Raw genomic sequence first — 25436 nt, forward strand, 5'->3', positions numbered from 1 at the left:
ATGTAACGGATTACAAACTAATTTAAATTGAAAATGAATAAATAATGTAATATTTGTTACAGATTTCAAATATTTTTTTTTAAAGTTGTTGATATTATAATTTTCAAATAGAAATATCATAAATACAGATTATCAGAACAGTTTTCATCATTTTAATATATTATTAAGAATCAATAACCTTTCACGGTATCTCAATAGATAATATTTCTATCTTGATTACTTAAATTTTGTTTTCTGAACTAATGTCTGCTTGAACCAAATTACTAATATTTGAATCGATACAATATCAGAGCATACGTAAATAAATAATGCCAATTATTACAATAGAATATTAAATAGATATATACTACTTGAAGAAAGCATTATAATTCTATATATCAATATATACATTTAATTAAAAGATCATAAATTTTGTTACACTCTCTTTAGTTGTTGATTATATCGTGGTATTAAAAACAATATGATGAAAAGAAAATGTCAATTAACTTGTCCAATTGATTAAATTTTCATATTTCATAGGTACTATTCGCCGGAAAATCCTAATGATTTGATTAAAAATAGACACTTAAAGGATAAGAATGAAACATAAACTTTGGAAAGATTAGAATGTTTTATTATAAGGCAAGGATATAGCTGTTCTAAAAGATTTATTGAATCATAATAAATGTTAAAAGATTCTGTATGATTTGGTCTTTGTATCTTCGACACTCAAGATAAATATTGCCATTGTCTAAAATTGATAAAAAGTTAATCAAAAACCAAGACTGCAAATAAACTGACTTTGTGGTTAAGTTTTATTAAAAAAAGACAATTGCTTTCTTTCATTAAAAGCATGTCAAATGCCTGCGGCTTGACAATTTAATATTTCCTTTTAGTGTTAACTAATTGTTTTCACTTGTTTTGGAATCTTGCTGATTGTAATTTGAGATTGTACGTTTTATACAGGTCCTGTGGGTAAAACGAATTCTCTTTAAAGTTCTTCGTTAATAGCTTGAAATCTGTGTGTTCCATATCGCATATTACTATCTTCTTCATCTTTCTATAAACTTTAATCTACTGATAGTATGCTTTAATTCAAATTTATTGTAAAAGATGATGAACTAAGTTTGAACTCCTGAGTACGATATATATTGAAATTAAAAGTATTTAGACGCAAATGTGTTCGGAGACGAATGCCAGATGAAAGTTATATAAAAATCATAGTTTTTAACCAACCCTGTACAGTACGTCAGTATTGACATGACAATACGGTTATTTGAAATTATGATTTGTTGTTATCAATTCTAAAATTATTTAAGATAAGGTCTGGATATTCATTACGTATTTCTGACCATGTTTTTGTCATAATTATGTGTTGTGTTTCTTTTGGAAGATACAGTTCTAAATATGAACAAGAGCAGAATTAAGGTTTGAAAAAGACGAAGGGAATAGCATGAAATACAAAAGGATTGAGTTTTGGGAGTCGACTGGGTAGACGTTATCTGCCCCACATGCACCGTCTCTCGAATTAAAACTCTGTCTAAATGTCACAATTACAAATATAAGAAATTTACAGATCAGAAAAATATATTCGTATCGTGGATTCATTTATATTTACGGATACTAATTTTCATGAATTACGGAGAATTCTAATTTTCTTGAATACTCTGAAAGTACCTTTATTCGTTGGGTAGCACATTTCGTGGATAGATTTATCCACGAATTTAACTGTCCAACGTAATATGACTATTGTAGTCCAAATCAAGGCATTCTAAGATATCCATAAAATTGTGAAAGGAAATGGGGAATATGTCAAAGCGACAACAATTGAAGGCCACCAATGAGTCTTCAATGTAGCGAGAAACTCCCGCACCCAGAGGCGTCCTTCAACCGGCCCCTTAAAAAGTAGTATACTAGTTCAGTGATAATGAACGTCATACTAAACTTCGAATTATACACAAGAAACTAAAATTAAAAATCACAAGACTAACAAAGGCCAGAGGCTCCTGACTTGGGACAGCCGCAAAATTGCGGTGGGGTTAAACATGTTTATGAGATCTCAACCCTCCCCTATACCTCTAGCCAATGTAGAAAAGTAAACGCATAACAATACGCACATTTAAATGCAGTTCAAGAGAAGTCCGAGTCTAAAGGTTTTGTAAGTTTTTGAGGTGAATACTGACATTTTTGTGCATTGTAAAGAATATTACCATACAAGATTGGATGTGAAATACCTGAACGTATAAGATGTCTGCATGTTGAGTTATATTTACGAATTATTTTCTTATACCGATAACATTAAGTAAATGTTTTGACTAGTTTGTGATTTCGAAAACCCTGGTGTAATAACTTTTCAGTAATACATAAATTTTTCTCGCTAAAATCTAATACGTTGTTACATACACGAGCGAACGTACAAGTTGAGATAGATAAACACAATTTGGTTTGACTAAAATTGATACTTGCATAGAGACTAGAGAATTCTTCGAATATCAGCAAACGCACTATAAACTATTATACATGTACATTTTCAGGCATATTCAACAACTCAATCTTTTAAATAATCTAAACAGTACGACTTTTAACTTTATATTTATCATAGTAGGAAATAACAAAAGTCAAACTTCCGGTGATAATATGCGATGTTGGAGTGTTCATTTTATCTCAACATAATTTTGTCTGACAATAAATGATATTGGGCTTTCTTTTAATTACACCAGAATTAGTTGCACATTTGAAAGTACTTTTGTGGAAATATTTCATGAAACCGTTTCCTTTAAGTGACATGTTAATGGCACAATTACAACGTTTGATGAACGTTTAATAATATGTTTATCATTCAATTTCTGGTTAATAAAGGTCGTTACTTCTGATAACACTTCTGCAACAATTAAAATTTGGACTTTACAATTTTTATCGAGACAACTTATTAGCATATATAAATTTGCTTATTTCTGAAACCTATTATTTTATTATAATGTACTATATGAACGTTAATACTACTGTCGTTGAGGTTATTTTCTTAGCACAACGTAATCATTTTTTTTATTTTGAACATGTAAATGCATTACTTGCACAGCTTGATTGTATTATGTTGAAGAAATCGAATGTATTTAGCCGTCATATCCAGTAGCGATGCACACTATAGTTTCTGAGTTAACCTCTTCAGGTAAAGTAAAGATTTGTGATATTTAAAAGGATCAAAATTTCATGTTGTATCAGGCCAATAAGACAGATGTTATATTGTCTTGATTTTCTTGTGGCTACCTCACATTTCATTTCACAATACCGATACAGATGTTAAACAACACATAGAACATGAAGTAATTAAATCGAAGATGGCTTATATATATTATTTAATAACAATTTGCTTTGAGGTTGTAGCGATATTTCATTTCGTTGTAAGATAAGACGATATCTATCATCTCAGGTTAACACAGAGTATTTTTGAGATCTCAAGTTATATATGCTGTTAGAATAATTAGCCCCAAAAAGTACGTAATTAATATGCACATTTCCAAACGTTTTAAACAGTTATAAAACCTCAAAAGTTATAAAAAGTCAATTGATAATGTTATAGTTATCCTCTTTGCAAGAAAGATAGCAGCCTTTAGATATATTATATTGGTAATAAAAAAATCAAAGTCATGGGGCTAATACACAACCAAGACTTACATAACATTAATAAGTTCAAAAATAAATGTAATTACACCTGCAGATTTTTCTAGAAGGAATTCTGAAATAAAGTAAACTTATAATTAAAGAATAAAATCAATTGTACTTTACGTTTTGAAAAAAGTAATGCACTTCTGAAGAATTGTGTTTGCCATGGCGGTTTCTCCGTTGGTATTCGTTGGTATTCTTATCTCCTCTTAAATTTAAACGGATCCCATTACGAGTTGGTAAATTGTTATGGAGTATCTGTTATCAAGGATAATAACGGATATGTTCATGAAGTCTTACCTACAATGCCATCCCTTTTATACGAATGTGATCTACCGAATTATACTTTTTACCGGGTTTGCACTGACATGAGTAACACGACTAGTGTCAAATGTAGAACAAGATATGTTTACCCTCCCGCAGCACTTGGGATCATTCCAGGTTTTAGTGGGGTTCATGTTGCTAATTCTTTTTTCTTTACATGTTATGTTTTGAGTACAATTGTTTGTCTGTTTGTCTATTTCTTTTTAAGCCCTGGCGTAGTCAGTTCATTTATTTTTGATTTATGAGTTATAACAGATACCAGAATAGACTTTACGAATAAATACTACATGGTTCTTTTTAAACGCCTATAATTTATCCTTAATAATAAATGTAGATAGATTTTAATCTGAAATTTGACCGATTTGTCATGAAATACTTAAAACGTGCACCATACATCGTTTCCAATTCATAAGTATGCGTTTTTACTCCTAAGAAAGTGCTTATCTGCTATTGTTTTGACAGCTTCAAAACTAAGTGTGTATATTGCTACAAATTACCAAACTTCTTGGATTAAGCTTTGTGTTATTCCAGAAAGAGACACAATAATCGTGCGACCTATAATGTGACATCATATTAAATAACGCAAAGAAATCAAATTGACGTTGATAGAGTCCCTAAGTAAGGTTTCATAATTATCAGAAACATTCATTTCCTAATCTTTATATTTGTTTTAAGACTTGGTTGTAAAGCTAAATAAACGGACCAGGTGCGAGAATAAAACATTTGATTTATTTGCGTTATTTGATAATTTCAAAAATTTCAAAATCTAACGCATTATGAGTATTATTTTCAAAAGCGTAAATGAAAAACGTTGTGTTTGGTATACTAGATAATGGAAAATCTAGTAATGACGTAATCGAGCATCACTAATGAGATATAGATTGTCGAAATGCGCATCTAGTGCAAAAACATTGGTACCCTTTTTGTTATTACAACTTTATACATTATGATAAGGGGTTTCATATTCTAAGTTCCGAATTGCATATTTGTCTGTTAATAAATTGATTTTTCGGGAAAAATTGTTATGGTAATGTTTAATGTTTTTTTTAAAGGTTTTTTCAAAGAAAACTTTAGACATTTGGAAAATCAATAACATATTTGTTGCTTCTGAAATATTGGTTCCATGCATTCTTCTTATTTTCTTACCAGAAATTTTTGTCACACGCTCTGATCAGTATATATTAAATGGACAGAAAATTGCGAGTTTTGAGAATATAGAACGCCTATCAAATTGTATTACAAAATACTGCCTTATAGTTATGGTGGTTATTTTGAAAACGACTATGTAGAACAAGTGATAACAATTAAGTTAGTATAATATTATGGGACGTCTACATTCGAATACACCGAAAGCGTGTGATTTTATTTGATTTCTGATTAATATGAAATACTGTGGTTATTTACTGTTCGCAATCGTGTATAATTTCCTCGATATAATGAGTACTGTCATTTCAATTTAACAAAGCTGAACATACATATCTACAATTTGTATGTTTTAATTTAATTTTGCATTTAAGTCAAGAACATGATATTGCATTAGGTTTACTTCAAACTACAATACTCTAAATATATAAGAGTGTATTCGTGTAAACAGGGATGAAATGACTCTACAATAAATTGAATTTATTAACAGACGTACAGTTTATTTAGTCAAAAGTGTTGGATTTAATATATATCTCATAACCAAGTTTCGTGTCTTACCCAATAGACAAGAAATGTGGTAATTATTTGATTTAAAAAAAAATCGAATCAAACATCACTTTATTGTGCATTTCCTCTTAAGGGATTATTTTAGCATTTTTTTGTAATTGTCTTTATAATTTGTAAACCACGAGAGTACATGGTAGTTTTGATATAAAAGTTCAAAGCTAAACAGTAAAAGATTTTTTTACCAGATGTATTTATTTTGATATAGCTCTATATGACTGTGTTCTTTGAATTCAACGTTGTGGTGAATTCATCAGTTTTTCAAGAATTCTGCTCAAAGAGTGCTAGGAATGTGTCAAATTTACAGTGTTAAATGTCACACTGTTACTTTAAAAAGAAGAACAGCAATAAAAGCGATGTTCATGTACTTTTGGTTTTCATTGCTACACAAGAACTGATTTTGTATAAAGAACGGAAACCCCATATATATTCGATTCATCATATTTAATCGTTTAGTGTTTTAGACGGTGTATATTTGATTTTACATTGTTAAGTGACAACTAATCTATTTTACTTTCATGATAGGATAGAAAGGTGATGAAGTTAACTGGACATAACCATTGGATAGTTTGTATTTTTGAAAGTACTATTTACTATAATGACTATTCATAATATATGTAGAAGGTTGATCTAACATGTTAAACCCAAATCCAGGTATGAATTGTTCTGTTTTAAATATTGTTTATTTCATCTTTCGTTTTTAAACTACTCACAGCTTTAACACTCGAATACATTCTCTGTAATAAATAGTTTACCAATGCAGTGTAAGTATTTCTAGCAATGTTAGGCTTCTTATTTATTCCATGACGTACCTTTCAGTTGAAAACTATTTTTTGTGATAACATTTTAACAACATGTGAAGTCTTTTGATAAAATGCATTACTCATAATTAATTGACACATTTTGTTGCTGGCAGTTTTACTGATGTTAATTTCCGATTCAAACATATATCTAATAAGTGAAGATTTAGTCAAGATAAATTGCCCTCGATACTTCAATCTCATTTCTTTAAATCATATTTTCCGAAGACAGACTTGACTAGTTATTGACGTTTGTGAATGAAAATGAGAGGTGGCGTGAATCAGATGTGGATAATTTCAAAGATCTTTTAGAGTACATACAATCTAACTCTCTTTCATCTTGTAATAGTATTATCTTGGCTTTTCTACACTGTATACAAGTATTCCATATTCCAAACTAAAAGACAGATTGAAAGAGTTGGTATTGCTTTGTTTCATAAATAAAGAATGGCCAACGAAGATACAAGTATCTTGTCTTAGGAAGTGATAAATCCTACTTTGTAAAGGATCACTCCTTGATTGACAACATATTTGTTACGTTCGGAGGACGGAGTGTTACTGAATAATCTTTTTGAGACGATATGCTCGTCTAGCGCGAATATGAAATTTAAAAACCTCGTATATATGATGAGTTTACTTGACCTATAATGTTGAAATCTTAAACTTTGAACGTTGGTGAACTAATGTTTCCGTAATTTTTTTTATTTATCAATCTAGTTTACTACTTTTACATATTTTGTAAGGCAATAAATCGTGCTACTTTTATAACACGACACATTTAATTCAAAACTATGCATTGTATCTAGATATTTTTTATTTGAAAGACAAGAGTAGAATGATTGAATTATGAATCTAAATTGTCATCACTGTGAGTCACGAAAACAAACCGTATAAGTGTTCCATACTCTCGACATATTCATGAAAATGTCAAACTATGCATGTTTGCTGATCTAGCGAAATGGACAATGATCTTAGTCTGTGATATGAATATGTCAGGATTGATGTCATTAGATTATTAAACTCGTGGTTGAAAATGTTTATTCGTTGGGATCAGACGCGCAATTGTGTCATATATTTTAACCGAGATCACAAAGAATTACTGCACTATGGTCGACAGCTAAGATACTATTACCGTACGCTTGTCAATACATATATGTTTGGTTCATTCTTTGCTGATTTTGTAACCTATTTTAATACAACTGACTTTACATCAACACCTTCTCAACAACAAACTCACGACAAACTAAATTGACCTTGAAAATGTTATAATAGCTATGTGTCAGCTCCTTTTGTTTAAATTCTTTTCAAAGCTTGTGAATAATATGTTTGATCAAATATAATTACAAAGTTTTTTATACAATCTTTTATACCTGAATTTGTTTTCAATCACTTTTTCATTGACCAAATTCATCTTATTCTCAGATATATTGTCTTCGGTATTTCTTTTGCTAAATTCCTTATTAAATAACCACATGGAACTTATGTTTAATTGATAATTTGCGGTAGCTGGTTTAATCCACCATTTTAAAATAATGAAATTTCTGTTCCAAGTTAGGAAGACAAGTAAAACAGTTTTTTTCTATTCGCTTTGTGAGTTTTAGCTTTGAATTAAAGGAACTGGCGTTTTGATTTTCCTTGATGTTCAGTATTTTTGTTGTGAGGCTGGTATCTTTAAAAATATTAATATCTTAATCCAGCCGATAATAATAAAAAGAATGTAATTATATCAGTCCAGTAGAATACTAGTTCTGCGATAAACGCAAAATCAATCAAAACATACGTCTCGTGACCATCCCAGTCTCATAAAAATGAAACATCTTTCACGTGACACCCAAGTTCCATACGAAGCATTTGTTTTCAAGTTGATATTTCCCTGTGTCTGAATTGTTATTTCTCACATTCAAATTGACATTCGTTATTTCCGGAATAACTACTCGACGTTCAAAAGTAGAAATACTAATATTTAAAGATTGCAAATGAGAAATGTCAACATTGAAGTTGAAAAAGAGGGACGAAAGATACCAGAGGGACAATCAAAATCATAAATCGAAAATAAACTGACAACACCATAGCTAAAAATGAAAAAGACAAACAGACAAACAATAGTACACATGACAGAACATAGAAAACTAATGAATAAGCAACAGGAACCCCACCAAGAACTAGGGGTGATCTCAGGTGCTCCAGAAGGGTAAGTAGATCCTGCTCCACAAGTGGCACCCGTTGTGTTGTTTATGTGATAACAAATCCGGTAAATAGTCTCATTCGGTAGGTCACATTTATAAAAGGGAAGGTTATTGTAGTTACGAGGTAAGGAAAATATCCTATATCTTTTGTGAAACGGTTATTCCATTCCGGTCAACCAACTCGTGATGGCGTCCGTAAAATTTACGAAGGGATGATTTCAACTGCACCATTTGGAACTCTTGGTTTAATAGCTTCATTGTGAGCAGCAACCTTCTATCAAGAAAATCATGATAGGAATTGCAAGCACGGGAATATCGTTCCAATTGAGAGATATATACCCCGTATGCAGGTGCTGCTGGAATGTTGCTACTTAGAAATGGAAAGTTCACTATTGGAAAGCTGAAATCATCTCTGTTTTTGTAAAGTTTTGTTTTCAACCGACCCTCATTGTCAATTTCTAGATGTAAGTCAAGATATGAGGCCGACTTAACTGTATCTGTAGTATCCTTTATCTCTAGTTCGACGGGATAGATGCGTTCAACATAGTCACATAATTTTGAATTATTTAGTGAAAGTACATCATCTTTATAGCGGAAAGTAGAGTTAAAGGATATTTCTAACTTCTTATCTTTGCAAATGTCAACTTATTTTCAGCTGAGCAATATCAAATAGCAGCTAAAACATGTAAACTTGAAATAAGAGATTAACTTGAACTGAAAATGTTTACTTGAAATGAAAAATGTCTGTTTGAAATAAACAAAAGTCAACTTGGAATAAAAATATCAACTTGCAAATGAGAAATGTCAAGTTTGACAAATGTTTGAATTGAGAAAATGTAACAACAGAGAGTTCGTACCGCTGTAATATACATTGCGTAACAAAAAGGTGTCTGCAAGAAGTTTAATATAAGCCTTTGTTTAATGATATTCTAATGTTTTGTAATTATGAAAACGTACTCAATACATAGTTATAGCTCTTTGATAATTCATTTACGTATTTACTGTATCTACTTATCTAATAATATATTGATCAGATTTATCAGAAATAAGATTAATCAAGTCATTACAGTATGTCACATGTAGAAGTTTTTCATTTTGTCAGCATAACATCACTGCATCTTTTGTTCAATTTATAGAAAATGCAATTTGATATAATAAGAATTAATCAAATAATTATTGTATGTCAGAAACAGAAATTTTACATGTTATCAATATAACACCACTGCATCTTTTGTTAAAATGAGAGAAAAAACAATTTGATATCACAATAGAAACCAAATAATAATAATTTCAATCATATTTTAAGAGGCGAAAGATACTTAATGTTCAACTTTTGAAATGTCTTGATATTTTCTAAAAAGAAAAATTAAACCGTAAAAATAAGCACACTAACCATCTCTTTTTTTTCAAGACTTCGTAGTTAATGTTGTGATGCTTCACCCTTGGTTTTAATTTTTCGAAATTTATCAATTTACTTGAATTATGAAACATAAATCTATAAAATAAAAATCAGGACAATTACGCGAAGATCAGTTGCTTTATGATTAAACGAAAGAATGAATAATGCATGTTTGAAAAAAAATTAAAAGTAAATAAAATTTCACGATAATGTCAATATACGTATCTATATTATATTACGCAACAACTTGCAGCAGTAATTTTAGCGAAATTTTAATCTTATGATTTTCACAAGCATTTACAAATTTTGTTTAAAATCTATTGTCATATAAACATAAATATATAAGTGCGTGAGTGTGAATTTGCACGATAACCCTATTTTAAAAAAAAATAAACAGGGGGTGAGCCACATCTTGTAAATTCCATAGTAACATTTTATACATTCCTAACGCAAGGGGAGGAACTCTCGTGTTCCCGCGGAAACCATTCGTAGTCTCTCTCTCATGATCGTGTCGTCTACAGGCGAAGTCATGCAGTACAGACAAACAATACAAGACAGATTATTTGAAACCTGACTGGAAGTCCCACTGGGAATTGTTCATCGACAAAACAGCATGAAACGTCTCCCTGATATTTTATTTTGTGTATGGTAGTTAAATGATAAGCTTATGGTGCATAACATTTTATGCATGTTAAGAACTGTACTATATCAAATACCTTAGTATTACAAAGTTGTTCTACCGATTTGTAATACGAAACATTGGGTGATTCACATAAAAGAAATTGAATAGGAGAAACAGTGTAGCCTTTCAACGGGTCTCTATTTGCACCCAAAAGTTGCACGATTTGTGGCAATTAAACGTCTTCATTTCGAGTTTAAATGGTAATGAATTAATGAATTGGTACAGTCTATAAAGCCAAACAGCGCCCCCACATCATAGATCATAATTCAAGACGGATGAAAGTTTATGTAATCATACATTTATCAAGTCATTCATTGGTGCAATATGAAAGAACACATTTTTTTTTTGTTAGAAAATACTTCGGCGAAGAAATATAAGGCATTTCATTTTAGATATTTGATAGTCTCTATTATTAGGCATTGCATGACTAAATAAATAATACGTATTTCAATAATGGTTGGTCGAAAAACGTATAATCAGCTTACTTAACTAGTGCACAAGTAAACTGATTTTAGTCTGAAACAATAACGTTGATCTTAGAAGGATCTGAAATGGTCAGAGCAAAAGATTTTTCAGTCATTATCATGTTTCAGGGACATTTCAAACTCATCCATTGCGTTCAATTCAATATGGTTTCGACATTTCGCTTGCAGAACATTCAGTGCTTAGATGTGATAAGATATGGTATAAGTGCAAATGAGTCAAATCTCTAGCCAAGTCACAATTTGTAAAGATAAACTATTATATGTCAAAGTCTTTATTACGGAGCCTTGTTTCACACAGAACAACATGCTATAAGAAAACTAAAACAGACCAAAAAGTAAAATCACAAAAATATGGAAACTCCGAGGAAAATTCAAAAAGAAAAGACTCTAATCGAATGACAAATTCAAAAGCTCAAATATACCAAACAAATGGATACCAACTTTAAAGTTCCTGACTTGGTACAGTCATGTTCTTATGTCGAAAAGAATGGATTAAGCTTGGTTTTAAAGCGAGTTAAATAACTCACTTGTATTACAGTCGCGACGGGTGAACAAAACAAATAGACATAATGGGTAAAACAATATCATTGTTTTATTATTTTAATCACCATAAAACAAACAAATATATATAAAACATTTACCATTTATTTTAAAATTATCCAATGAATAAATGTATAAGTACAGAGCAACTAAGACAATGCAAATACTAGCAACTCTGTAAATAGTGAAATCTATCATTTGTGTAAGGGAATAAATAAACTATGAGAATTAAATTTAATACTATAATGTGAAGTTATTACAAGATGATACGAGTAATAGAAGATTAACATCTAATTTCATTTATGATGAATGACATTTTGTAAATATGCTTTGCCAGGTTCTTCTAAACACAGTTATTTAATCAAAATGATAATTTTATTCATATTTATCATATACATGCATCAAATCCTCATTAAATAACCACTGTTTAAACAGTCGTGTAATGAAATTGGAACATTGAAATTGAATCTACATCAATACCATCATCTGATACGTTATTGGTACCATTTCATCTAAAGCGAGATTGCCAATGTCGTATTTCTTGTTTACGTCTTATTTCCGATGAACTCAATATATGTGCACTTTTGGAATAAATATGCCAAATGTACTCCCAGAAATCATTTGTCATTATCAGTAATCATAATGGTTAAATAAACCGGACATATCCATGAATTCTTTAGTTACCTTATCGCCTTTTCTCTCTTAAACAGACGAAGAGGAAACTTAACGAGCCCCATTACTTAGTTATTAACCAGAATTATAACAAAGCTGTCATATTTACAATAAAAAGCCTGTACAATTTAAGAACCAAAACTTAAGTAAATGTAATGAACAAAGACGCTGATGTAAATACTTTTCAGTTCGATAGTGTGCTTAAATTAGCCAGTTTTATTGTTATATTATAGTTCATTTCTGTGTGTGTTACATTTTAGTGTTGTATTTCTGTAATGTCGTAGTTCTCCTCTTATATTTTACGTGTTTTTCTCAGTTTTGGTTTATTACCCGGATAATTTTTTCTCAGTCGATTTATGAATTTCGAACCGCGGTATACTACTTATGCCTTAATTTATTTCCTCGAATGTGTCAAGTGTCGAGTTATTCAAAATATTATTAAACTCCATATCATTTACTTGGTTTACCAATTCATTAGTATACCTGTTATCCTTGATAACTTTCTGTTTACCGGTAATTGAAATTATTTCGTATTATCAATATCAAAGAATAAAGGGTTTTCTTGAACAAATTTCAGGTTACATATTTTGAACTCTTAACCGATTGAGATAAATCGAAAGTTGTGTATTCGCCGTACAAGACAAAGTCTCATTGCGTTTGTTAAAGTTTTATACATAATTGTTTTGTGATTTTTATCTTTCTGTGCCTTTTTTTAATATTATTTTGTTATTTACTGGAAGTAGATCTCAATTGCTTGTTTTAGATAGTCGCCTATCAGTATTGCCCCTCTTTTTTTCAAAATGAATTGATAATCTTAGACATAAAAACGCCCGACTGGTAAGGAAGGTTATTAAATTGTTTTGTCATTTGATTTTGCAAGTTGATTATGGACTTTCCGATTGGATTTTCCTCTGAGTTTAGTATTTTTGTGATTTTACTTTTTTCCATGCCTTATGCGTGGACATATGATTGCGTATATATGCAATATTAGGTCAATGTCAGAAAAAGGTCAAATTCTTTTAGTATGAGGCTGTGAAATTGAGGAAGAGCGAGGCTATACCTATCCTTTTCGTAATTTTGTGCCGAATACAAAACATTTCATATTTCTATGACATCGACTTTTATATTGCTTTTATACTGTAACGTACATAAGTACATTAATAACTATTCAAATTGTAATATACATTTCAAACTTGTTTTTATCTCTGTCAGTGGAAAAAGTGTTCCATGATGTATTTGATATTGCACATAATATAGCTGTGTTACTATATTTAGGAAATACACACAACTAGTTGCAGTAGAAATAATTTTTAATTTCTTTATTTTGGTAAATTTTGTATCTTTGAAATTGTGATCAGTTTTTGCGAACAGACAGAAAATGTGGATCTGTTGTTATTTGTTTGATGCGTTTGAACATTTGGTCTGGCTATTTGATTGCAGACATCTCTTTTTGTATATTTCTCGGAGTTAGGTATTGTTGTTATTTTACTTTTTAATATAACTTATCATGTTATTGTTATTTATACATACATTATCGTCATGAGCCGAGTGGTCAAATAATTAAGACGGCTCTACCAAGTGCTTGTCAACACGGATATTGTGGGTTCAAATCCACACGGGCTTACATGAATGTGCTAGAATTTTCAAATATTTTACTGAAAGTCGATAGTTTTACAAATTCAAATGACGTCATTTTTTTGTCATTTTTTACAATTTCAAATATGACGTCACTTGGCGTTGAAGTTTAAACTTATTCGGATGTGTCTACATTTGTGTTGCAAATGTCTGGTTATGTAATGTATTTCAGTTGTTTCCTGTAATTAGTTAATATTTCAGTTTTATCATGTGCAGCTTTTGTTTAGTAATTTTATAAATTTACTGTTTGCAAAAGTATAAATTATTCTGAATAATAGGGATGTTCTGGTAACTAACAGAAAACCATGGCCGTTTTTGACACAACTTTTTTTATCTTTTGGTCCTCAATGCTGTTCGACTTTGTGCTTGTTTCGGCTTTCAAACTTTTGTATCTGGGCGTCACTAGTAGATCTTGTGTGGATAAAATGCACTTCTGGCATATTAAAATTTCAACTTGTTGCCTTTTGTTGGCTGTTGTTCGTGTGTTTCTTTGTCAGTTGTGTTATTCAATTTATTTTTATTGTAGTCCTGTGGTGTTGAGTTGTCATTTTAATGTTATATTTCACATGGCTATAAAAGAGGGAGGTTTTGTTGCCACAAAACCAGGTTCAACGCACCATTTTTTCCTTTACAAATGTCCTGTACCAAGTCAGGAATATGGCCATTGTTATATTATAGTTTGTTTCTGTGGGTGTTACATTTTAACGTTGCGTCGTTTATTTTCTCTTATTTTTAGTGTAAATTCACATTGCGATAAGACGTGTCGCGGTGCTTGTCTATCCCAGATTCATGTGTTTGGTTTTGATGTTATATTTGTTGTTCTCGTGGGGTTTTGTCTGATGCTTGGTCCGTTTCTGTGTGTGTTGCATTGTAGTGTTGTGTCGTTGTTCTCCTCTTATATTTAATGCGTCTCCCTCAGTTTTAGTTTGTTACCCCGATTTTGTTTTTGTCCATAGTTTATGAGTTTGTACAGCGGTATACTACTGTTGCCTTTATTTATTTGCTAAATCTGAGAAAAATAGATATACATTTTTAACACAAGGAAAACATACTTATGAAGTCTTCTCGACGTTACAATATAAGTATATTTACAATAAGACTATTATGAGAACGCATAAAAAGCAAACAAATTCATCGGATATTATACGAGGTATATATTTAAAAAAAGAAAAAAGCAACTCATACTTTTCTATGATGATGACTAAGTTTTTGATGACAATGATCGTCCAGTATCAAGAACACTTCATAAAATTATAATAAACACTTGAACGTTTTAAAATAAGGACATTTTTGTCGGTAGTTTTCCTCTGAAGCATTTCCTTCACCAATTGAAAAAAAATATGCCACAACGAATTAACACAAAAGTGCTAAACGTTGTGTTCTTATCAAATCACCAAATCCGTGTTGTGATTTTAGATTTCTCTGACAAGTTCTTTTCTTAATGAAATGAAGTTGCTATAAAAAGTTACGTTTGTTGTATATGTATATTAAAAAACATGGTTATGTGCAATTCCGATGCTACATCTACTATTAATATTTTTTGCTATTTGTTGGTTTATATATGTAAGCATATGTTACAAGCAAAACTTTTATTCATAAAAGCTATGCAGGACTATGACAAATAAGCTATATTTTGGAAGGTAATAATCAAAAAGGATTCTAGCATTGATGTGTCTTACATTACAACTAAATGTCGAAAATAAAACTTTGGACTATATATTGACTTTTAGAAAGCAAATATAACCAAACAAAACTTATCTTCAGAACAACAAGTATTGCATTACTTCCCCTATGAAATATAGTTTTAGATATTTGTTACAACTAATGAAGTATATAGCCTGTCAAAAATTGCAATATTTCAAAACGGCATTTGTCAAGACAAGATAAAAGTGATAGTAGTGTAGTTCTGAGTTTATTTTTTTCTTTGTACATGCGTCTAATCTTGGCTGATTTATTTTTGATCATTTAAACTCGTTTCTTTTGAATTATAGCAGCTGTCAGTTTTTCTTTTGATATCTTCTTTTCAGATTTATGTACTTTTGCAGCTTTCATTATTAAAAATTACTGTATAGAAGTAATGACAAGTCCTTATGATAACAAAATGCTATCATAAAAGAGGTCGCAACATGAAACATCAAACATGTTTATGAGTAACTTTTCAAATATTGAATATTATTGTGATTTTATGGTCTCAGAATCAATTGTATTGAAATAAAAGTTGTTTTGACAATTTTTTCTTTGGAGTGTATACAACCATGCTTCAAAGACTTACGCTGCTGATTGATATACTACAGAAAGATTTAGCTTGACAGTGTTTTAAATCTATTGAGCAGAGAAGATTATAAATACAATTTTAATGCATATACATAATGCTAGTTTAGTAAATGAAATGCGGATAATTCAAAAGGGATGGTCAAAATATTGGGGAAAAAAACCGAAAATATCATGGCAAAAATCGAAAAAGAACTAAAAGCCAAAATGAACCCAGCCAAAATTATGTTTAGAAAACTAATATATGATGACCGAAGTAACAGTCCTTATGTTTTTACGTAAGAAGAAATGAAAAACAAATCATTTCCGAGAAAGTTCATTAAATTGTCACCACCCTTCTCATGCAACTTACATTTAACATGTCTAATAAATTTATCATTTTGTATTAGAATTAAATGATAAGCATTACCTTTTTTTTTGTAAAAGGTAATAAACTGTCTGAGCCGATTTTAATGTGTGAAGATGGTCTTATGATATATCCATCAGATACTATTCTGGATAATACAATATACCAAGATGTTTTTGAATATCAAACTCTTATGAGACAGTTTGTATACATATTACCGATATCTCGAATTCGTTAGCCGGTTATTCGTAAAAAGAACAAAAGTAGTATTTGTCACCCTCCTTATGTTACCAGATCTAACAAAACTTATACTTTTTTTTATAAACAAAGTAGCACCTTTGAGCTAGAAAAATATAAACATATGTATCCAGATAATATCAAATTTAACATACTACTTAAGTTGATCTCAGATGGATTTAGCTATTTTTAACGTCTTCTTTTGTCATAGCTGTTCAATAGACCACTTCCGAGTTCATTCGTCACCGGAAAAAAACTCGTCAATAATGCGCGCCTTTGTGACGTCATTTACCAGATAGAGGGGATCGCCTGTATCCTTGCACTAATAGAAATAATGTGTGTTCTGTATGTCATTTATCACTATTCCCTAATGACAGCAGTTCTTATTTACAATTATGAGATCTCAATTTGCTGAATAATTTGTGCTGTATAGCATCATAGTCTCCAACTACTCGCTCAATATTGAAACCAAAGTTTTTGACGGAAATGCACTGAACTCGAAAGTTGTCTATTGTTTCGTTTCTGATACATCGCAGGCTTTTAAATATTCATCTATAAGCGGTTAAAGCTTGTCTGTATCATGCCTGGAGAGATACACTTGATGTTTAAATAACATCGGTTCACAAAATATTCACCTTAATTGTACTATCAACTTGATATTGAAAACGATTAGATATCATTGTTCATGTGCCCATACATTGCATTAGAAATGGATGCTTCTTAATCTACGCTTCAAACAGTTACAATTTGAATTGCATGAATGAAATAGAATATGCATGAATATGGTAGTAGGAGGATAGATCTAAAACGAAAATAAATATTATATGTCTGAGCGTATTTATTTTTTCTTTGACAAATGACGCAAATAAGACGACATTGATATCCTATATAAACGATACTGAATCCCAGTTCGATTTTTGCACATGTCAGAAGGAATTAAAAGATAAACCAAGATAATACCTCTAGCTTCATATGAAATGGTTTTCCATTGTCTGTTAATCATATTTCTGAAAAATGTCTTGTCAAACCAAAATAACTTTTAAAGAAGACAAACGAAGAAAAACGAATCAAATGAATCAAGAATAATACCTTTAATAGGGAAAGAGGGACGAAAGATACCAAAGGGACAGTCAAACTCATAGATAAGTTTATGTAAGGTTAAACAGTTTTAGATATGGAACATGTATTTCAAAGTATACATCTACATTTTTCACTGAAAATGAAATTGTTTAAAGCAACCATTTATATATTTAATAGCAATATTGGTGCAAACTTATGACGAAACTGGTCCTTGTATTTTTGACCTTTTAAGGTGGTGTTCTGTAAAATGCAGTCAATTTGCTGAAAGACGAAATTTTTTCCAAAATTAAACAATACAAAGGCTATCATTTCGGGTGCTGTCTTTCCCTTAGTTAAATAATGAATGGAATGAAATCGAAAGTATGAGATAACTGTGACACATTGAATTTGTCAACAATACTCACGACCAAAAACATATCTATATGAATTTTTGTAAACAATGCCTTGATATTCATCAACACGACACACTTGACCTGTTATCAGACAATTGTCAGATCAAATTGACCAACTCAGACTTAAACTCATTACGAAGTGACTGTTTTCGTCATTATGATGGAGCTATTATAATTTTACTATAATAAATTAGTACTTTATCTCTTTTTTTTATATATTCGTTCTGATTATTTTCATACTTAACAGTTCATTTCAGAAAATGTTATTGTTGATTTTACTGTTTCTTCAATGTGATTTCATCATTTACTTTCTCAGTTATATATTTTCTGAGATTTTTATTCAGCCAGGATAACTCATGTACTATACATTCAGAAATAATTACAAAATACAAGATAATAGAGATGGCGTCAATACTTAAACTCAGCATTCATCAACCGATTTTGCATATTCAAATTTACATTTTAGGAAAGTTCTGGCGCCGTTAGTATTCCCTCTTTTCTGTTTTTACTCTAATTTAAATAAGTAAAGGAATTCTAAAAATAGGCCTGAATAACTTATGTGTTGTATTGTTATTTATCTAAACTATAAATATGACACAACAGTGAAGAAATTCTAAAACTAACTTTAAATATTTAAATTTTCTAGTTTAAGATTAATACATGTGACGTATTTGTAGATGACATTTAGTTGATGAAATACACGTAATAAAGATAAATATGTTACTTTTAAACGAATCAAAAAGTCATTTCATAGAATTAAACGCCATAATTAACGACTATTGGTCATAAATATTTCTATAAAAGGAATCCATTTAGAAAAAGAAGAAATAAGACATTAATAACCCGTGTTTTTTTTCAAATTCTGATCACTTCTGTCTTAATATATTCTTTTTATTGGTATACATAAGATGCTTTTCATTTGGTTATTGTTGATGTTTGTCTTACGTTTACACCGAAGTTGAGATATCAAGGATGACAAAGGTTATTTTTGCATTTTAGTTTCTAATTGATAATCTGCTTTGTTGAAAGACTTTCAGAAGAATAACGAGTTTGAATATAGCTTCATTCAAACGTGCATAGCAAATGAAAAGTGAGTATATAAGGTAGATTAGTTCTCAGCAACGGAAAGTATATTGTGTACTCTATAAATTATTATTATGTGTAGAGTCTGAATTCTTATCAACTGTGAAATTATGTTGCTTTCTGAAATCATCCCAAGGAATAGATTCATCTCTCTATTTAAACATACAAACGACGGCAGCAGGTCGATATTATTTTTCCCTCTTTTCCTCGGAGTCATGGGGTACAACTGTAATAAACCTATTTATTAAAGATTCTCGGAATAATATCGAATTAATTTGCTTTCTTTTTAGTCGACTTATCTTTTCTTCCTCAATAATTATATTTTCTAACAGAAATAACAAATCCTGTTTGATGACTGATCAAATTAACTTCATTCATGAAAGTTTGTTCCTTTTCCTCATTTTAACAACAGAAAATAGGAATAGTATTAATATAGAAATTCAGTTAAAATGTTTTACAATATAACAACCTGGTTATAGTAGTCCGTTGTGATTTTCTTTCTGATTTTACTCAAAGTAAATGATATGCATCATAAATTAAGATGTATGTTTTCCTACGAAGGATTTGTTATTTCTTTATTTGCAGTAAAAGTTTCCTCTGTCAAATATCGAGTATGCCTTCGGAATATACAAAATTTTATCAAGAATTTCAATAACGGCTGGGTACCAGACTAAGTCCCACTAGGCTCATACCGAACAGCAAGCTATAAAGGGCCCCGATTTAAATAGTGTAAAACAATTCAAACAGGAAACCCAATGGTAACGGTATACTCTATATAAAAACAACAGAAATGCTAAACACTACAGGTATTGTGCTCTGTGTATGCGATTCAGAATTTTATAAATACAATTTCAATTGTGTTAATCTGCACCTTATTCGTTATTCTAATTATTTCCTAAATAATAGAAAAATTGTCTGATATGATTACTTTTCCCCATAGATTAGCTATAAAATGATAACTTAGACTAATGATAATAAAACTTTTAAAAGGAAGATACATTTTACATTTATTCATAGGCATTACAATTGTTTCAAAGTTTGCACCTCAAATTAGCAAGACTGTAAATTTCTGTAAGTCGTGACAACAATAATTATTGGTACGATATGCAATGACGTATTCTATAAGTATCGTCACAGTAAACCCACGAATAAAAAAGGAAGATCTTCACACTTGTTTTCGTAATTGTCAAAAGTCATCTAGGGCGTTTTGTACTAAACAGTTTTTTACAACACGGTATTATTAGTATATGTACTCATTTACGTACGTATAGCTTCAAACATAAACGTGCACATGAGTAACACGACGGATGAAACATGTGGAGCAGAATATGCATACCCTTCTAGAACACACGAGTTCCAACCCTGTTTTTGGTGGAGAATTTTTTTTACTAGTATTATGTGCTTTCAACTTTTAATCCACCCCCCTTGAAACGACATTTAAGAAACAGGTAGATACCAAATTAATAATATCAATTACTGCAATCGTTGAACCACACAATCGTTTTGTTTTTGTGTGATGGTATTCCATGTTAATGTATACGATACAATTTGAGCCAAATTGGTCCTCAAATGAAATTTCATTTAAACTATCTCTAGTTTCCATATTCAAATTTTAATTCTATATATACTTCAACAAACTCATGCATTTTAGTATAAATTTACCGTTTTCCTTGGTTACATATCTATACAATAACAGTGAATTGAGTGTATCAATGTATTCTTCAAGTTTAAAGCTTTCTCTCGCTAGGAGTTGTATCATGTCAATGAAGTTTTTGTGCAGATTTTAAAGACAATTGTCTTGACCTTTAATGGTTTGTTTCCAATTCGTCCAGAATAAGAAAATATATAAAGGAAGACAGAAAACAACGACCGCGTCAATGAACTATTGGCTGCTGGTTTATACGGGTATAACAACAAAATGTAAATAGCATAAAGGAAAACAGTGTACAGAGATACAGACACATTAAAATTAACCTTATAACATTTACATTGGAGACCAACAAAACATGTTATAATTTGTTTTTTTCAGTTATTCATTTCATGGCAATTTATTGCATCTGGGACTATCAATGATGTATGCAATTAATTCATAAAATTCATTTAATATGTGACAGGTTGCTCATTCCTTCATTTCTTCACTTTGCATCATATAGTATTTTTTATACAAGCTGCGTAGTATTGTCTTTTCGTTTTGTATGTATATTGATAATTCTGACATATGTTTATAGTATTGAAATAATACGCTATTAGTTTTCAAGATAACACTATTATGCTGATTTTATCTTGTCAGATAGACTTGTAATATCTTTGAAGCTTTTTTTCATATCCTAAGTTTTGTATTGAGTTATATTTTGTTACAAATCTATAAGTATTGATTTATACATTTTTTAACAATAGAAATATCAAATACTATAACGTTGAAATATACACTATTATCTGTTCACTGTCTTCACTGCTTGCTTCATTTGAATTTGCTGATATTATTTTTTAAAGCATATGGTTTAAAATTTACATATTTACATGTTAATAAAAAGGGGATAAGGTATGAATGCCAATTTTAATGTGAAAAAATACCCATTATTGAAAAACAGGACGAGTCGTATCATGTTTCCTTTAATAAATATTATCAATGAACGTATTTCGACCATTTATACTTTACTTGCATTTTATAAAGTACAAAGAAGTCCCAACAAATTTGATCTATATCATGTCATATAGAGGCATTCTACAATCGTTGAATTTATTTGTATATGCTGTCTTAATACTGAACCAGCAGAACAGCGTGTTTGTAAGATATCATTGGTTTTGAGTGAACTATGATTTTGAGAGTTGTCTCATTGGCAATTATAACACATCTTTCTTTAAATGTTACCATTCATATACATAAAAAAGAGTGTCGAAAAATACCACAGGGGCTTTCAAACTCACACGTCGAAAATAACCTGACAACGCCATGACTTAAAATGAAAAAAAAAGACTAAATGACAAACAACAGTAGACAAAGCACAACACATAAAACCAAAGACTGAGCAACACCGACCCCTAAAACATTAGGGTAATTTTTGCGTGATCTGGCTGTGTTAGCATATCCTGCTTCACATAGAACATCAATATTAAACATGACAAAAGCATAATAATACCAAATAACTACTATCAACAACTCGCAGCATTGTAAAGACGCTTGTATGGTTGTGTTCTTTTGTTTTATTTTTGTCGTCTAGAAATGCAGTTACATCAATATATACATGTATATTATATTTCCTCATATATGCAATTCCTATTTTGTTGATGGTCTATACATGTAAGATATGCAACATCAACTCGTTTGTAAAGAAATGCAAGCGGGTCTCATTTATAGCGAATTAAATTCTGACTTTTCTATAACAACTGTGGTCATACTTCATTTTTCAGGGGTATTGTTTTTGTTATACTAATATTTACATCTGGCAATGGTTGTAAATACAATTTTAATCGCAGTACAAGTTAATAATTATCAAAGATACCAGGCTTAATATATAATACGTCAAACTCACGTTCATTCGACATAAGACTCATCAGTGACGCTCTAATCAAAATAGTTAGAATGCCAAATAAGAACAAAGTTGAAGAACATTGATGACCCAAAATTCCCAAAAGTTGTGTCAAATACGGCTAAGGTTATCTATGTCTGGGATAAGAAAATCCTTGGTATTTCGATTATGAATATAATTGGACAAAAGTACTCTAAGGACTTATTAGTGTTCTATATACTTTCGCTACATTCACAACAAAAATATAAAGCACTAACAAAGGAAGTGCCACTGTCTGATTGATACTTGCAGAAAACGCGCAAATGATTTTCTCGACAAAAAACCAATATCAATTTGAGAACAGTATAGCTTGAAACAACAACAATTTAACTTATGTAACAATGTCCTCAATATGTTCATTGTTATTCAGAATTCCAAGTAACTCTAAAAATGTTACACATTTTAAAATAATTTCAATATATTGTAATTTGTTTTCTTATATAAATGTGTTAAAATCAACTGCAATATTCGTAATATATATCTTGTATAACAAGCAGGAGATTCAAAATAAAAGAACAAGCTTTCGTGACTTAGAGAAAGCGTAGTAAATATTGCATACAATACTATAATCAACAAGGAGCTTTGTGCTTGGAATCTTTGATTATTTTAAAAGCTGAGTATATTAAATTTACTTACCTGTTTCCTAGAACTTGTTGCCGATCGAGCATGCGATGCGTCTCGATGTTGCCCCCCTCGTACTGAGGCTATAGTAGTTCCAAACAATATTCTTGCAATTAAGGCATACAGGATTGCAGCAATACACAACGGAATTGCATAAAACACGATTAAATCCGCTAAATAGTAAACATTATACTGCTCTCTTTCAAGTCGGAAAGTACAGATGCTTTTGTCACCTGCTTTTATAATAATTGTAAGACCTAGCCACGGAGAACAATACAAGATAGAAAATATCCAAATACCACAAATAATTTTTTTGGCCCTTCGTATAGTACACATGCGTTGTGCCGTCATAGGATGGCATATTGCTATGTATCGTTCTATTGTGAACGCTGTTATGGATAGCGATGAGGCATCAACTCCTAAATATTGCAGAAAAACTAAGATAGAACACATTGCTCTTCCCCATGGCCATTGTTGCATCTCAAAGAAAGGTTCAGGAATCGCAGGCAAAGTAGCTGAAAAAAGCACCAAAATATCCGCTACAGCTAAACTTATTAAATAACAGTTGGTAGGAGAACGCATTTTCCGGCTTTTTGAAACAATTATCACTACCAGTATATTTCCGAAAAATCCAACGAGAAAAATAATAATTCCAAACAAAACGGAAATAATTTGATATATTTTGGGATAATACATTGAATTCGTTGTGCTCTCGTTCTTCAGTACTGACAAAACAATCGATTCATTTGTTTTTTCATTCATTTTCAAAAATGTGTTGACGATAGATTGAAACTAAGTCACTATTAAAGATAATTGCACACTTTCATTCATGAGCATTAGAAATCATATAGTAGAACCATCCCTCGCTTTTTAGCCAATCAATACAGTTATACGTATCAATTGACAGTTACAATAATAAATCATTGGTGACGTTTTATCGCCTTAGATTATATACTAATAACATGTGTTGCTACAATTACACAGCGATTAAAATCTGCTTCCTGATCTTTGAAAGTGGAGATTTCTTGTGGATTTACATTACGCGATGTGAACAATGTAAATTTTATATTTGATTAAGAAACAATGATGAAGTGTGAGACAAAATTATTGCGATACGATTCAATTAGATCTAATTTGCAACAGATTTTTAATGGAGTGGAGTGGATGTGTTTTTTAAATGTGATATATTTTAGTTATACACTGTCGTTAAAAAGGATTCCTCGATTTCATATATTGAAGTTTTTTTCTGAATGTATTGATGATTTTCGGAATATAATTAAAGTCAAATTTGCAATCCATCAATGCTAAAAAATCGCGTATACGAGATACAAAATGTAGTTTGGTCTTCAATTGAATACATTGCTTTACACGAAAACTACATATTTTATGTCAAGTACTAAACTTCAAATGTCTTAATTAGGCATAAACCCTTTATAAAATCTTTTAATAACCATAGTTCCATAATTGTCCTACATAATAATATATGATAGACTGTATCCAATCAGTAAATAAAGACAATACTTAAAAAAGATATTTAAAGAAATGAGATGAGCGTTCAGACTTTTTCAGAGTTTCGGCAAAAACTAACTTAAAACCGTTTCAGTTTGCATAATTATCGTGTGATTTGAATAGAAATTTAAGATGATACATTTTCTTCGTGTAATGTTTAAATGAAATAATTGACGAATTTGAATGATTGTTGATTACTTTACGCCCGGACACCAATTATTTTTATTTATGTTCATGACAATAACAAAAAAATACA

At 30.4% G+C, this 25436-nt stretch overlaps 1 protein-coding gene across 2 annotated transcripts in view; it reads right to left on the reverse strand.

Moving 5' to 3' along the window:
- Positions 1–24506, reverse strand: part of LOC139523200 (thyrotropin-releasing hormone receptor-like) — a 105580-nt gene extending 81074 nt beyond the window's left edge. For both annotated transcript variants that reach the window (XM_071317018.1, XM_071317019.1), the window contains exon 1: positions 23687–24506. In XM_071317018.1, coding sequence (XP_071173119.1) covers positions 23687–24433 — 747 coding nt within the window. In that variant the 5' untranslated portion in view covers positions 24434–24506. The remainder of the gene's footprint in view (positions 1–23686) is intronic.
- Between the last annotated feature and the right edge of the window lie 930 nt (positions 24507–25436).

The sequence above is a fragment of the Mytilus edulis genome, chromosome 5, assembly GCF_963676685.1.
Source record: "Mytilus edulis chromosome 5, xbMytEdul2.2, whole genome shotgun sequence".
Classification (NCBI taxonomy): Eukaryota; Metazoa; Mollusca; class Bivalvia; order Mytilida; family Mytilidae; genus Mytilus; species Mytilus edulis.